Source organism: Carettochelys insculpta, chromosome 23, assembly GCF_033958435.1.
Source record: "Carettochelys insculpta isolate YL-2023 chromosome 23, ASM3395843v1, whole genome shotgun sequence".
Classification (NCBI taxonomy): domain Eukaryota; kingdom Metazoa; phylum Chordata; order Testudines; family Carettochelyidae; genus Carettochelys; species Carettochelys insculpta.
Window position 1 is genome coordinate 3,426,988 of NC_134159.1, and position 16,159 is coordinate 3,443,146.

Below are 16,159 nucleotides of genomic sequence, written 5' to 3' on the forward strand. Positions count from 1 at the left end.
AAGGAGTAGTTTTGAGTGCCTGTCTCTCCTGCCGCACCTTACGTGCTCCCTTCTGGATGGTGAGTGATCTGTGAGGGGCGTACCCCAGCCATCGGGCCCTAGAAGTGAAAGCTCTAGTCCTAGGTCAGCTTGGCCCTGCCCTGCTTTTCCCAGAGCTTTCCTGCCGGGGCAGAGAGAGCATCACGTTCTCAGGAGATGTGCAGGCAGGGAAGCTTGGATGGAAGAGTCCTGAAAGGGGGAGCGAATGGCAAGGCCAACACCCAAGGGGATGGCAGGTGTTGGGGGGGGAGCGATCCCCGAAGATGGTCTCCCAGTCATTGGAGAGCGAAGCTACAACGACCCAGTGCCTAGCCCAGCTGGCCATGCTCCTCAGAGGTGAGCAGCCTGGTCCTTGCTGCTGGGCGAGGCTCCCTCGTTCTTGTGTTTGCAGAATGGGATGGAGGCCAGCCCCGTGCTCCCCCCACTGTGTTGCAGGCAGTGGCTGGAAGGCTGCGCCGGAATGGATGGTTCGAAGCCCCCTGCCCCATGTTGGTAGACCCTGCCCGGGCTCAGGCTGCTGTTCCTGGCATGGTGAGGCTGTGAGCCAGGAGGAGATGCTGCACTGACAGAGCAGAGCCACCTCCTGGGCCTCCTAAAACGTGCCATTATAAGCCCCTGGTGCCTGCATGTTCCAGGGTCCCCTCAGGCCATCCACAGACCACAGGAGCCTGTTGCTCCCGAGCCGGGAAGCCTTGGTCCTCTAGTTCAGGCTGTTTCCTTTGGTGGGCCGCAGTTCAGCTGTGGGCTGGCCACGAGAGGAGCCATCGAGTGCTGGTCTTACTGGACCAGGGACGGGTCAGGAGCTCTGGAATCTCACTCCTGGCTGCTGGTTGACTCCAGCACAGGCTGTCAGTGGCCAGGCTATTAGTAGCTGGTGCCTTGGGCAAAATGAGCCAGCGGTTCTCAGTCCAGGTTCTAGTTTCCCTGATAACGTCATAGACTAGAGCTGGGAGAGACCTCAGGATGTCGTCAAGTCCAACCCCCTGCTCCAGGCAGGACCAACCCCAACTAAATCATCCCAGCCAGGGCTTTGTCCAGCTGGGCCTTGAGAACTTCTAGGGATGGAGGTTCCACCACCACCTTGGGTAATCTGTTCTGTGCGCAAGGAGCTGTCCCATGGGGCACTAATGTTACCTTTGTGGAACCCTTTGGGCCATGGACTCCAAATTCCATGGTCAACTCAAGACTTCAGCCCATGGTTGCAAGCAGAACAGGAAGCTTGTACTGGCACCATGGTGTCTGTGGCCTGCAGGGTCCCTCCCGGTGCCAGCCCTCACCCAGGGTCTTCATGTTTTCCCACTCAGCTTCAGAAAAGGAAAGGAAAAAATTATATTCCTGCTGCAGTTTTCTCTCTAGACCAGGCAGGAGGTGGTGCTGGGCTGCTGCAGCAGCCCCTACAACTAAGCATCTGTCCCAGCTAGGGTGGGGACAGGAGGCAGAGCTATTGATGAGATTATTAGGCACAAATAGGGAGCACCCAGAGTGGAGACAGGGTTTTACATGGAGAAAAATAGCAAGCACACGATTTCCGAGTCATTTGCTGGTATCACACAGGAGCAGAGAGAGGCACCGATACAGTGGGGTCAATGGGAGGTTGCTATTCACTGTAGGAGAACCAGGAGTGCAGCCCCAGTCTGACTTCACTGCCTCCTTCAGGTCGTGCACCAGTAAAACGGAGTCGTTCTGCCCGAGTGTTGGTTAACACGCGGGTGGCGCTCCCTTTGGCTGGCAGCTGGGGGCACAGCAGGCGCCGGGCGACTCCTCCCCATGCGGTTTGCATTGCAATTTACTCTTTAAAAGAGGCGTCTGGATCTGCACCTGAGGTTTGGGGCTCCCCTCCGTGGCATCCGGCCCCCAGTGGGCGGAGGGCTTGGGGTCCTGAGCCTGGTGGGCTGGATCCAGACCGAGAGCTCGGCCGGGGGACAGGACGAGGCTCCGGGCTCCGCTGCTGTTTGAGGCTGTTCCCGCAGCCTGCGGGAGGGGTAGGGAGCAGCAGTAGCCGCCTCAGCAGCTTGATACTACTGCTCTGATTGGCTAGAATTGCAGCCAATCCGAGCAGCAGAGGGTGGTGCCTGGGAGTGGAGGATGTAGAACAGAGCCATGTGCCTCTGGGGGTGAGCAGGCAGTGCAGCCCCTTGACTGCTCCTGCCCCCTCCCCCCCGCCGACTCCCTCCTCCTGCCCCCTCCCTCCCAGACCCCACCCTCAGCCCACTCCTGCGTGCTCCCTCCTACTCAGCCCGCCCCGCTCCTGCCTCCTCTCAGTCCGGGACCGCATCAGGGAGGGCGTTTTTTTTGGTTCGTTTTGCTTCTCACTTGTGTGTCCCCCGACTGATTATCTCCCTGGGTCAGTGGCCCCCACCCAGAAAAGGTTCCCCACCCCTGCTGTAAAATGTCAGCGACCCTCTCCCCTGTGGCAGTGGGGTGAGCCGGGAGGCGAGGGCCCTTCTAGCAGAGGCCGAGGCAGCGCGAGACACGTGCAGCAGAGTCTCCTCTGCTCATCAGCGCCCGTCGTTCCCACCAATGCCAGTGGAAACCAAGGAAGCTCCTGGAGAACAGAGCCCCTGGCTGTGGGGTGGCCTTTGCCTGGCCCTGCGTGGCTGGAGCACACCACAGATCCTTTGGCTGCTGTCCCCCAGCTCTCTCCTTTGCGGCCTCAGCCGCTGCCTGCGGGACACAATGGGTGAGCGTGAAGCGCAGAGACTGGGAGCCAGCTTACGTCATTGCTAGGCCCTGCGGTGGCTCCGCCCAGGCAGCCTGTGTGTGCCGCTCGCACAGGTACAGCTTACCCTGGCGCAGTACGGATTGTACCAATGCAGCTGACCCCCAGCCCCCGTTGAAACTAGCTTCTCTCCCCCAGGCAGCCAGAGCCTTTGCCTGACCGGGGATCGGGGGGAGGCAGAGCTCTGCCCCCACCAGGTATGTACGCCAGCCCCAGCTGACTGCCTGCGAATGTAAATGCAGTGCAGCCCCGTGACCCTTTTGTGTCTCCCCTGCAGTGGGAAGAGGTGAGCGGCTACGATGAGAACATGAACACGATCCGGACGTACCAGGTGTGCAACGTTTTTGAGTCCAGTCAGAACAACTGGCTGCGGACCAAGTACATACGGAGGAGAGGAGCCCACCGCATCCACGTGGAGATGAAATTTTCTGTCCGGGACTGCAGCAGCATCCCAAATGTTCCCGGCTCCTGCAAGGAGACCTTCAACCTCTACTACTACGAGTCTGACTTCGACTCGGCCACCAAGACCTTTCCCAACTGGATGGAGAACCCCTGGGCGAAGGTGGACACCATTGCGGCTGATGAGAGCTTCTCCCAGGTGGACCTGGGCGGTCGCGTGATGAAGATTAATACTGAGGTGCGGAGCTTTGGGCCGGTCTCCAAGAATGGCTTCTATCTGGCCTTCCAGGACTATGGGGGCTGCATGTCCTTAATTGCAGTAAGGGTCTTCTACCGCAAGTGTCCCCGAGTGATCCAGAACGGGGCCGTGTTCCAGGAGACGCTCTCGGGAGCAGAGAGCACTTCGCTGGTGGCAGCCAGAGGGTCCTGCATTACCAACGCAGAGGAGGTGGACGTCCCCATCAAGCTGTACTGCAATGGGGATGGGGAGTGGTTGGTGCCCATTGGCCGGTGCATGTGCAAGGCTGGCTACGAATCGGTGGAGAACGGCACAGTCTGCAGAGGTAAGTTTGTCTTTTCCTTTTGTTCAGATGCTGCGTCTTTAGCATGGGAACCTGGGATTGCTCCAGGCCAGGACCCGTGGGCCTTGGCCTTCTCAGTTCAGCTTTAGATGTTTCCTGCAGGCACCGTGGGTGTGGGTGTGGGTGGGGCGGGGGGCGGTCTCCTGCCGCCACTGTTTGGTTTTCCCCCTTATATCCCTTTTGCCCAAGGCAGGAATCCTTTCTGCTCGGTTCCAGCATTTCTCACCTGGAGTGGGGAAGTACCAGACCCAAATGAGTTTGAGCCGCAGGCGGCCTGGCCATATGTCTTTCTACACCAACCACAGTCTGGGCTTACAGGGCAAACAGGTTGTTGGGTTGAGTATCGAGCCATTATGTTTCTCAGGTATCCCTAATGGCCCTCATTAGCACATTCAGAACTAAAACCAGATTCACATATTGTATTTGTAACTTCACACACACAAATAATACATCAACAAAAGTAGGATGTATACACTCAGCAGACTGTAACTTTAAAATTAATGTGTTGTATGAGGTATGTTGTTTAAAGTGTCTTTGAGTTATGCATATTCGTATCCATAGGCCAGTTTTAAAAAAGCATGCAGGGGGACCTTAAGATGACACAGCCTCAGGCTTCTGTATGGTGCCTGGCTTGGTACTGTGTGACATTTTCATTTGAAAACCAGAGAGCTACAAGGTTATCACAGCACACGTTAAAGGGGTTAAAAGCTGGCTAACTGGTCTGACTGTGATTGTAAGTGTTGAATCCTCTTTGCCAAGGTGATTTTTCAGGGGGATCCCGGAGGGTCAGTTCTTAGCCATACACAGCGTAACATTTTTATCTGCAATCTAGAAGAAAACAACTCATCACTGGTAAAGTCTGTAGAAGACACTCTCAGTGGGGTGGGTGAAGTAGTGAGGACAGGTTACTGATTCAGAGCCACCTGGCTTGCTTGGTGAACGGGCCTCAGGCGATGTGTAAATGAGTATGCCCAGGAAGAGAGGGGTGAGGCTGTTCTTACATGATGGAGACCTCTGTCCTGGGATGTCGTGTGTCTGGAAAAGCTTTTATAGGGGAGGTGGGTGGAGAGCAAGCCCACCACGAGTTCCCAGTGTCGCTGTGGCCGAAAGGTCTCATGGGACCTGGGGTGTACAAGCAGGGGCCTGCGAGAGGCGCGGAGAGGTTGTTTTAGCTCTGCACACGGCACAGCTGTGACAATTGCAGGACTTCTGTGGCCTGTCCCGGGGCACCCATTTGAGAAGGGGAGATGACAGGATGCCCGGGGAGAGATTAAGGTGTAAGAAACACGCCTCACCCCGATGGAGGCCAGCAGCTCATGGTAATGACTGTGAACAGGGTGTTCAGGGATGACTCGATCGCAGGCTGGGAGTAGCTTCCTGGGCTCCCCACTCTCGCAGGGGAACGTGTGAGATGAGCCAGTGGCTGAAAGTTTGAAGCTAGACAGATTCAGGCCGGAGATGAGGAGGGAACTTGGCTCCTGGAAGAAGGCACCGGGTTGCAGTCTGTTTCCTCTCAGCTGGGAGGCCGCAAAGGGGCTTGGGGCTCCTGCGGGAAGAGAGAGAGAGAGAGATGCCTGAGTCCTGAAGCTGCTGAGGATGGTGGGGAGGTGCTCGCTCCAGCACCAAGCCCCTGCTGGCCGCAGAGGGGAGCCCTTCCTCACTGGTCCCAGCACTGAGCTGCCGCGACCAGTGGGAGGACACCCCTCCTCGCCATCTCTGCCCCAACCTTGAACCCTCCCAGCCCTGAGCACCCTCCTGTGCCCCAAAGACCTTATCTCTAGCCCCACTCTACGCCCACATTCCCAGCTCGGAGCCGGTACCCCCCCGCCGCACCTGGACCCCTGGTCTGGAACCAGTATCCCCCCGCCGCACCCTGTCCCCGGTCCGGAGCGGGTACCCCCTTGCTGCACCCTGACCCCTGGCTCGGCGCCAGTACCCCCTCCAGCACCCCAACACACCCCTGCAGTCCTCCTCCTGCAGATGTGACTGAAGGGTTCTCGGGGAGGCAGGTTACCTGCACCCGTGGGAACCCCCTTGTAGGCTACAGGCAGTGCCTGTGCTCTCATGGCGCTGTCGCGGCGGCGCTGTAGCTGTGCGGCTGATGTGGTGGTCATGCGGACGTGTGCCAAGGCCAGCCCGGTGCCCAGTCCCAGGCCGCTGACAGGGAATGCGTCCCCCAGGCAGACTCGGCGGCGATGGGCGGTGGCGGTAGCCGGGCTGCTAGCAGGACGCCGTGCGAGCCAGGCCGCGGCGCAGGTGGGGAAGCGGGAGTGGCAGTCAGGCTGGAGAGGGGAGGAGTTTTAGTGCTGTGTGGTGACGCTGACGACAAGTCCCAGCCCCAGGAGCTGGGCAGGAGATGGGGTGGTGTCTGTGAAAAGAGCCGGCACTGCCAGGGAGCCCGGACTGACCTCAGCGCCAGCGAAGCGCTTCCCTGCAGCTGGCAGAGCTGTCCCTTGGCCAAGCTAAATACAAAACCCCGTTGCAGCCGCCGTAGCGTCTGGCTGCCAGTGCAGAGATGGAGCTCCTCCGAGATCAGTTACAGATACGCTGGAGGGGCGCCGCCGGGTGCGCTGGCAGCTGGGAAGTGGGGCAGGACGGTGAGTCTCCACCCGGCGGGGAAGGAGGGCAGAGGCAGGGGGCAGGCCGTAAGCTCCCTGAATTTCTGCCAGGGCTGAAGGGCTGGCCGGGCCTCAGACTGGAACAGGTTCTCTGTCTGCGTGAGCAGCTTCCAGCTTTGAACAGGAAAGGCTGGCTCCAGGGGCAGCCCCGGGGCAGGTGCTGTGCTGGGCCAGCTTTGGTCCCCAGTGCAAGGGGACAGTTCGGAGCAGAGCCCTGTGGGGAGTCTCTGGGGTTCCGGGCAGGGCTTTGCCGTCTGTGCTGCATCGTAAGGTACCCATGCGCCTGGCAATTTGTACGCCCCTAGAGGCTGGTGCCCCTGGCAGAGATCAGTAGACCCACAGCCTCTGATTTACAGCCACCTCCTGAGCGTGGTGATAGGTTGCTGTATGGCAGCCCAGACTGCCCAGTATCACGGCCCTGCCTGGTGTGCCCTGGTTGTGGGGGTTTGCTGGGGGGGTGTGATGGTGGTCTGGGACATACCCCTGAAGTGTCTGCACTGGGGGATTCTCCATCAACTCCTTGTGCCCGTTGACAGCCTCAGTACCCTGCCACAGCATCCTGTAGGGGCCAGAATCCACCCGAGTTACCCTGAAACCTTACGGCTGTGTCAGCCTTTCCAGGGCATTTTACCTCTTCCAGGTCCCTGGCTTGGGGATGAAGCTTTCTGGGGTTCCAGCCTGGGACAAACAGGATGGGATCTGCTGCAGACCGTGCAGTGTGGGCAGAGGGTGGGATGAGCTGGAGGGTTGTTGAGGGCTTGCAGGCAGCTTGGATGCACTCGTACAAGCCAGCGTCTCAGGGAGGACAGCGGGATGGACAAGGAGGGGGCAGCAGCAGAAGGAGGAGGACCCTGTAGATTGTGACATCCCCTGGGAAATGGGCATTCCAAGGAGGAATGTGTGGGGAGAAGGGGCTGAAAGACACCCAGAGGGAGTCCTGCCCGTAGGAGATGGTGAGCCACCAGACACGGCTGGGTAGCCGGGTCACCGCACCCAGGGTTTTCTGGGTGTTTCAGGGTCAGTGCCAGGCACGGGGAGCTGTGTCCGCAAAGGGCTCTGAGGACACAAGACTGGGCAGGTGTTTGCAGGACAAAGCACCCACCCCTTTCCCTTCCAGGTGGGGGGCCGGGGGAGGGGGTTGTTAGTGAGATGCCCAAGGGACCGAGGAGCGCAGCCCTGGGCTGGCGGCTGCAGGCGGTGACGTGCTGGGTTTGTGCAGCTCCTCGCAGGGGTGCCCCAGGTCCATGGCAGACAGAGATGGAGCAGTGCCACCAGACCGGGTGCTGCCCCCTCTGGAGGCACTGCCACGTCTGCTCTCGGGAAATTCGGAAAAAGTCTTCGCCGAATCGGAGCGAAAAGCCAACGTTACCCATGGGCTGAGCATTTAAAACCAGGAGTCTGTTCAGAACCATTACAATGCTGCCTTTCAAGTTGGGTCCCTTCACGTTGACTTTGGTATTGTGCAGACGTTAGATATAATACGGTCTCTGGGTTAGTCATGGTGCTACGGAAATGGAGAGAGGAGGAAACGTAATGTTTATAAAGGAGTCGGATCTCAAATGGAGCCGGCTGCTAACCAGGACCTGCCCTTTCTGCCTGGTCGGAGTGAAATGGTGCGATTCTGTCCCACGGGGAGAAGAAAGTGGGACCGTTGCCTTGTGCCACTTGACTCCTTGGACGTTGTTGGACTCGGCAGCCTTCTGGGGAGCATTTTCCAGTCTCAGTACTGGCCTAGGCGGTCCTTGCTAGGTGGTGCTGCTGGTGCCTGGGTGGCCCAGCCCTAGGCTCCATCCCTTCTGGGCATCCTCCATCCAGACTGGGCTTACGCCAGCCCCAGAGAGCTAGGTAGGAGGTCAGACTTATGCCACTGCCTCCCGCGATGCAAGGAGTCTACGGCGGTCACTGGCCGCGGCCCTTGCTGAGAGAGGAGGAAGGAGTTTGAAAATGATCCTAGCCTGTGAGTGAAAGGAGTCGGGGCAGGAAACCTGGGAGGGGAGAGCTGGGCTGGGTCATCTCTTTGTTTTCCCAGCAGCAGGATTTGGGGAGGTGCAGTGCCTGGAAGCTGTTCCCAGAGCCAGCACTGACTGAAGGGGTCAGCTCCCTGCACTTGCCCGTTTATCACACTGTGGCCTGCAGCCCAGTCTCCCGGTGGCAGCTTTCTCAAGAGCTGGACCACAGTGGGAGGAGAGCTGAGCTCCCTCGAGTGCCATGCTGGCAAGATGGCACTTCAGGACTTCGTGACGGGGTGTTGGAGGGGCTGTCTGGAAGGCGTTTGGGTCAGGTGCCAGGCCAGGCAGCCCAGCTTGGGATTCCCACAGCTTCCTAGCTGGCTGGGCTCTTGGAAAGCCCATGGAGAATGAGAACAGGAGGAGGAAGCAGGAGCAGCCCACCCATGGAGAGAGTATTAACCATCCCACCACGCTCTTAGACCCAGTTCTTGCCCGTCTCCGTGGGACTGAGCAGAGCAGCCTGTGGGCAGGGTAACGCTCGCCCTAAGTACCAATGTGAATGGCCCCTGTGGAGGTGGGTGTGAGACCCCATGGGAAGCTGAAGGTGGAGGGGCAGACAGGAGGGGCTGGAGGAGAAGCGGAGGGAGTCTGGCTGTGGTCAGTGAGATCTAAACCCCTGGGAAAGGGGCTGTGTGTGTTACACAGCTCCCCCATGGGCAGGAGGTTGTGTGTCTCAGGAGCCTCTCTTTGCCTGGTGTCTCTGAAGCAGTCCTGTGGAGAGCATGGGATGCAGGATCACGTCTGTCCTGTGTGAGGGCACATCAGAGCCTTTCCCAGGAATCGCTGGGCTGGGCAGAGCTTGGCTTGCCATGCCAGGCGCCATGCAGGGCGGGAGGGACCTGGGGGAGCTTGCAGGCCTTTGCTTTGGCTGTAGCTTGTCCCAGGAGCAGGGTGCTGAGTGATGCCCCCACGCAGGGCAGCGAAAGTGGGAACCACCAGGCCTGTCGGCAAAACCCAGCTGCTGAGAGAGCTGCCGTCCCTGTGCTTACTCACACCTCAGCACTGTGGCTCCAGTTTGCCAGCGGGGTGTCCTGAGCCTCAGTTTGTAGGAGGCTGGAAATGGGTATCATGGGAGGGATCCCTTAATATATGGTGCTGGAAGGGACCTTGGGAGATCATCAGGTCCAGTCCCCTGCCCCCACAGCAGGACTTCTCCCTATCCCTGATAGATTTTCCTTTTTAAATCTATTTGCCCCAGATCCTTATATGGCCCCTCAAGGATTGAGCTCAGAGCCCTGGGTTCAGCAGGCCAAAGCTCAAACCTCTGAGCTATCCCTCTCCCCTTGGAGCTGACCTGTTCTGTTCACTCCCTCTGGGTCATGTGGCATTGACCACTGTCAGCAGGCAGGACACTGGGCTAGATGGACCTTTGCTCTGACCCATTCTGGCCATTCTTTTGTGAGTCTGGTGGGAGAGTCTGGTGGGGGGGGGCACAGCTCAGCCCTGGCACCTCCTGCATCTTGGCAGCCCAGTAGTTGGGCCCCCACTGCAGGGGAGAGGGAAAAGTTGGATTCTTGTTGGCCTAGGGCACAAGGAATGGGTCTTTGGCTTCCAACCTCCCAGGCTTATAGGGATCTGGGGAGCTCTGAGCCTTGTCCCATCCCCAAGCAGCCTGGCTCAGAGCACTAACCGGTACATGTGGCTGGCAGGTTTTCTCAAGCTTCCAGAGGTGGGAGGGAGTCTGGGCCCCTTGCCAGCAGCAGAACACAAGCACATAAAAGCTGGCCTTCGGTGTGAAGTACTATCAGATGGCCCTGGCGGCTTGCACAGCACCCGCCTGCAAAGGCGGAGCGCGCCGCCAGGCTGGGCCATGCTCTTAACGCGCTTCGTTTGGAAGATGCATCACAAGTGATTAAAAGGCCCCAACCGCTGCTGTAAAAAGCTGGGAAAGTTGCTTTCTCTGCTGGGTTTTTCATAAGGGTAAAACAATGCAAACCTGCTCAAGGCAGTGCAGATGGGGTTTATTGAGGAAGTTCATGCATCTAACAGTTTAAACTCGCCTGAGCTTGCAGCTGTGGCACAGAAGGATTTGGGAGCAGTTAACAGTTCTGTGTGGAGAAGAGATTTTCATTTGCTGAGCCCTGCTATCCAGCCCGCAGGGCACCTGAGCATGTACCCTGCTTGTGTCCTCTGTCCAGACACAGCCGCTTTCCTGCTTTCCTCCCCGGTGTTTGCCAGGGCTGGTGAACATGCTGCATCCAATTTCCCCTCCCCAGCTTCCCCCCTAGAGGCATGCTCCCCTGGCTGCTCTTTCTACCTCGCTTTCTCCTGCTCCTCCTCTCTGCCGCTGCTTCTCGTATTTGTTGGCATTGTGCTGGGGAGGCAGAGGCAGAGCTTGTGGTCTCTGCTAGGCGTGTTGGTAGCCGTGTGCCTCTGCCTGCTTGCAAAGGATAAAGCCGGTCGCGAGCAGCTGCGCAAATCTCGCCGATGATGTGAGCAGTGCGTGGTCCCTCGGCCGCTCTCCGGGGTTACGTGGTGTGTCTCACTGTACATAATGGATAGCTAGGCCTGCTCTGTCCATTCCCTGGCACCAGGGCTCTTTGGGGCAGGGACTGTTCTTTTGTGCCGGTGCAGCCAGCGCCAGCCCAGTGGGGTCTCAGCCCAGTCCCTCGCAGCAGCTCTCCTCACCCAGCTGAGGTTAGTGGGACATTCCCCTTCTGGTCAGGAGGGCTGGGTTTCACTCCCCATTCAGAGGCTCGTTCTATGGATCTCTCTGCCTCTCTAGAGCGAGGCAAAGACTCTCCTTTTACTGTGCCAGGAGGCCTAGTGCTTGGGCTGAATGGACCTTTCCTGAGGTGGCTGGGGCCCTTGAGGCAGGCCTCACTCTGGGTTTGCTGTCAGAACTGTGCTCTTTAACCCCCTGCCCGAACAATGAGCGGCCGGCTCAGCCAGCCACTGGCCACTGTCCTTGCCGCATGGCTGCGGCTCTGGGTTACGGCCCTGTTCATCAGGCACATGGATGTGGACGTGGATTGCCGGGCCGGGCTACGTAGCTTGATTCTGCTCCCCTGGCAGCCATACGCAGAGCGTTCTCTCCATGCACTGAGTGCCCCTCGCCCTCCCTGGGGAGGGACCACGCCGTGAAAGGGTGAGTATCCCCCTGGCGCCCGTGTGAACTTCCCCACGGCAGCCTGACGTGCACAGGGACCGGAGGTGCTGCAGGGTACAGCTGTCTGCCCCGGGACACACCGGAGGCTGGGCAGGTTTGTGTAAGTTTGCCCTCTGCCTTTCTGTGGGACAGCACGGCATAGGAGAAGGGAACTGCAGGGTGCTGAGCGTGGGCGGCATTAGGAGGTGGAAAACATTTGCCCTGCAACAGGCAGTGAGGGGCTGTGTGGACGAGCTGTGTCCTCTGTGCATGGCCCAGGGCGTGTTCCAGCCACGTCTTAGCATGGCCCTGTCCGTGTGGGTATGTTTACGGCTACGCGACTGCCCACCTGGTGCTGGTTCTTGGCTCTGGTGCTGCAGGGCCCTACCCGGGTGGCTCCCCCCCCTTGTCTGTGCAGACACAAGGCCGCTCCTTTTTCCCTCCTATTCTTTCTCCTCCTGTTTCTTGCTGACCCCTGCGTGTTGTGAATCCAATTAGCACCGCAATGAGGAGCACAGCTGCACAGCATCAGGCTGTTAATGACACGGCGCATGCTCCGTATCTCAGACGCCCCGGGAGCTGCTAGCCTGTTCTGCTTGTAATTCTGGGAAAGCACTCGGGCGCCTGGCAGTGGGAAAGGGGTGGGGGCGGGGCAGACTCACAAATTAGGTGGCACAGGCCCCCTGGAAGTTCAGCCCCTGGACAATCTGGTGAGGGAGATGGCCCTGAGATTGTGGGCATTCCCTGGTGGAGGTTCAGGTCACTGTGCTGTGCAGGGAGGGGAGGATTCACATCCCTGGAGGGGCTTGCACCTTTTCTCTAGGGGGTGAGGAGGCTTGTGGTGAGGGATGCAGCATTCCGGGGAGCCTAGCCTCTTCCCAGAGTTATGCTGACCTTCCCAAACTGCCAGGGAGAACAGGGGCCCTGTCAGCAGCTGCTCTGCCTGTGTGCCTTCAAAACACTATATGTGGCCAGACCAGCAAGGAGAAACTTGTCTGCAGGAAGGTACGGACTGGAATAGCTGCTCTGGAATATGTCTCCATCCCCCCTGTGGACACTTACTCTGGAATGCTTCCAGAGCTTTAGATCCCAACCCATCTTCTGGATGGCTTCTGGAGAGAGCTCTCCTGGGTGCCTGTTTTAGCACCACTAAGTTCTGCCCTCCCTCTGCTGCATCAAAGAGGGAGAAACCAGGACATGGAAATCAAGCCCAGAACCACGGCTGTACGGTCTCTAGGGAAGAAACATGGCCAGCGCAGGAAACTGACCGGGTGCCATGCCTCTGGGTTCTGCCAGGACACCGATCTTGGACAGATGGTTTAATGACTCAGCTCCCCATCTGTAAGAATGGAGATGACGCTTTCGAGAGGCAGGAGTGTTTGTGGTGAGCCCGTCGGATGTAGGGGGCCATGCGCGTTTCGCCAGATGCGTGCCCCAGAAATTGACAGCCGTACGTTGATGGGAATTGGAAGCCCCGCAGCTTGGGTGGTCCCGGGACGGGAGCTAATTTTATAGCGTGTTCGTGGGAGAAGTGGTGCTGAGGAATCTATGGAGATGGCTTGTTGCACTGCCCCAGATTCTAAAGGGGGGTGCTATTGCAGAGCTGAAGGGGGTCACTTTGAGAAATGGAGGCAGGACCGTGGCCAAGAAGGGGGACTGAACTCAAAACAACCCAAGGAGAGTTTTTCTACCCTGGAGACTCCAGGCCATGGGACAGCTGAAGATGTTAAAAGGCCCAGGAGAGGTTCACTGCTTAACCTTTGCCATACAAACCCTCTCTTTCACAGGAGTCCGAGGGGAGGGGGAGATGTGCTGGTGATAGATATCACAGTTCATGGCAGATGCACCTATATTTCCCCTTCATGGTCCACCGACAGCACCCATTCCAGGCTTGTGATTCCTTGGCCATCACCCCTCATGGGCAAAGACCCATGCCTCTTTCTCCTCTTGACTTGGTCCTTTTCAGGTTGCACCATAAGAATTGCCTGCTGCCAGGAAACCCTCTGACCTCAAACATGCAAATTGGAAGCCTTCATTGAGGGCATAAAAAACAATTCACTCTCCCCAGCACCTGTGGTACCTATTCACTCCTCTTCACACCGTTTATGATTGTTCCTTACCAAATGAGAACTCATTACCAGGGACTGATGGTATGGGAAATCATCCACTCCAGGTAGACTGTCTGCTTCACAGCTGTGTTCTCCACCCTTCCACACTTCCCATCCCCCTTAGGGACCCCTCTCACGTGCAGTTCCTCTGTTTTGAGATGCAACACCTCATGCGGCTCAGTGCAGTAGAGTGAGTACCCTCTCTGTCTGGGAGGAAGGGGTTCTGTTCCCAATACTTCTTGACAGGGTAAATAAATGGTGGATGATAACTCATTGTAGACTTTTGAAGTCTGATCAGATATGTCAAGAAACAAACATCCTGGCTGGTTTCCCTTCCAACAGTAATTCCAGTGCTGGACAAGGGAGATTGATTTTCAGCTCTTAACATGCCAGGAGCATATTTTCATGTCACTGTCTACTCAGCCCACAGATCCTTTCTAAGATTTACGCTGGGGCTGGGCCATTACCAGTACGCTGTCCTTCCCTTTGGCTTCGCCACAGTTCTACAAGCCTTTTCAAAGGTGCTGGCAATTCTAACAGCACACCTCAGGAAACACAGTATCAATAGCTTCCCTTACCTGGACAATTGTCTCCTGAAGTCTCCCACCCACTCAGGTGGCCTTCAAGTGACATTGACAACCAGACGTTGCTTCCATAGCCTGAGCCTGCAAATGAACAGCGACAAATCTACATTTAAGTCCACCCAGCAATTCAACTTTATTGGAGCCCATCTGGGTTCCACTGTGCGTCATGCCTCCCTTCCAAAGGACCATTTCCACTCAACCCCACACCCTCAGTGCCACCATCCGGAGTAGCTCATGGGTCAAAGCGTGAGATCGCCTACACCTGTTTCCACATCTCGTAAGCTTCCTGTTTGTGTTTAAGTTCATTGAAGATTTCTCTGTGAAGCCAAGCAGGTCGCCTGCCATGTTTGCTATTTTTTCTACACATTGCGATAGTTTGTTCCTGTCCCCTCAAAAAGGCTTCTTTACAATACAGCCAGCTCTCCTGAGCTCCTTTCCCCCACATATTAGCCTGCCAGGTGTCCTGCCCATCACTTTCCTGAGGAACTCAAAGTTAACTTTTCTGAAGTCTGGGGTCCCTATTCTGCTGCTCTCCTTTCTTCCTTTGGTCAAGATCCTGAACTCAACCATCTCACGGTCCCTGATGCCCAGTTTGCCACCTATTTCTACTCCCCCTACCAATTCTTCCTTGTTTTGTGAGCTTGTTTTGAGGATAGTTATAGATGATAGTTAGTAGTTCTGAAATTTCATGTTCAGTTTCCTTTGGCGCACCTGAGTGAAGACCATCTGGTCTCAGCAACGAAGGGTCCTGTGGCACCTTACAGAGTAACAGAAAAGTTTGAGCATGAGCTTTCGTGAGCATAGACTCACTTCATCAGATGCTGGTGATGGAAATCTGATGAAGTGAGTCTGTGCTCATGAAAGCTCATGCTCAGAACTTTTCTGTTAGTCTATCAGGTGCCACAGGACCCTTCGTTGCTGTTACAGATCCAGACTAACATGGCTACCCCTCCAATACATCTGGTCCCAGTGACTTATTAGTGTTTATCGGTTAGTTGTAAAATATCCTCTATTGGCACATCAGTATGGAACAGTTTTCTGGATTTCTTGTCCCAAAGGAACAGCTCTGCTGTGGGAATCTCCCCTATATCCTCTGCAGGGAAGACCAATGTAAAGACATCACTTAATTTCTCTGCAATGGCCTTGTCTTCCCTGAGGGCTCCTTTAACCGGTCAGTCACTTGGTGGCCCCACTGCCTGCTTCGGCAGCCTTCTGCTTCTGCTCTGCTTCAAAAAGGAATTCTTAGTTCTGTTAGGTTTGTTTGCATCTTTAGCAACTTTGCTTCTTAGAGTCTTTCTCGGCCTGCGCTGTTGTATTTCTACGTTTAAGCTTCCAAAATTTGTGCCCCTTCCTATTATCCTCACTAGGTTTTGACTTCCAAGTTTGAAAGGGTACCTCTTTCCCGCCAGTGACCTCCGCTACTCTGCTGTTGGATTCCCTGCGAAAGCTGCCGTTCCCAGCAGCTCAGCATGCCTAAACCGGTCAGGTTGTAAACCCTGACGCATGCTGCTTCTAAAACAAGAATTGCTCTCCAGGATCCCAGCAGCCGCTGAGGGAAATTGTCATTCTTGTCAATGGCTGGGCTGTAAGGGTCTCGTCTCCACCATGCAGTCTGCCTCAGGCTGGGTCCCCCGGCTAGCTGGCACCAAACTACCCAGGGGGATGTCTGGCCTAAGGCACTCTGGAGTCAGAGCCCCTGGAAGCACAGCCTAGGGCAATCTGCATGGTGTAGCTGTCCTGGAGCCAGGGACCCTGGAACGCCCACCCCCTAGTAGCTCCCATGTGAGCTGGCAATGCATAAGGCAGATCTTTTGGAACTCTGCCTTTGAGGCCATGAAATGTAACCCAATGTGAACTGTGACAGAGAGGTAGCTGTGGCAGGCTGTACTCCAGCCAAACAAAACAGCAGAAATGCAACACTTGCAAGACTAACAGAATGATTTATTCGGTGATGAGGTTTTGTGGGACAGACCCACTTCTTCAGATCCGGATCTGCTGAAGTGGGTCTGTCCCA

At 56.8% G+C, this 16,159-nt stretch overlaps 1 protein-coding gene across 3 annotated transcripts in view; it reads left to right on the plus strand.

Moving 5' to 3' along the window:
• The window catches only part of EPHB2 (EPH receptor B2), a 224,150-nt gene that overhangs the window by 84,845 nt on the left and 123,146 nt on the right, over positions 1 to 16,159 (plus strand). For all 3 annotated transcript variants that reach the window (XM_074975904.1, XM_074975905.1, XM_074975906.1), the window contains exon 3: positions 3,036 to 3,720. In XM_074975904.1, the coding sequence (XP_074832005.1) occupies positions 3,036 to 3,720 (685 nt within the window). The remainder of the gene's footprint in view (positions 1 to 3,035; positions 3,721 to 16,159) is intronic.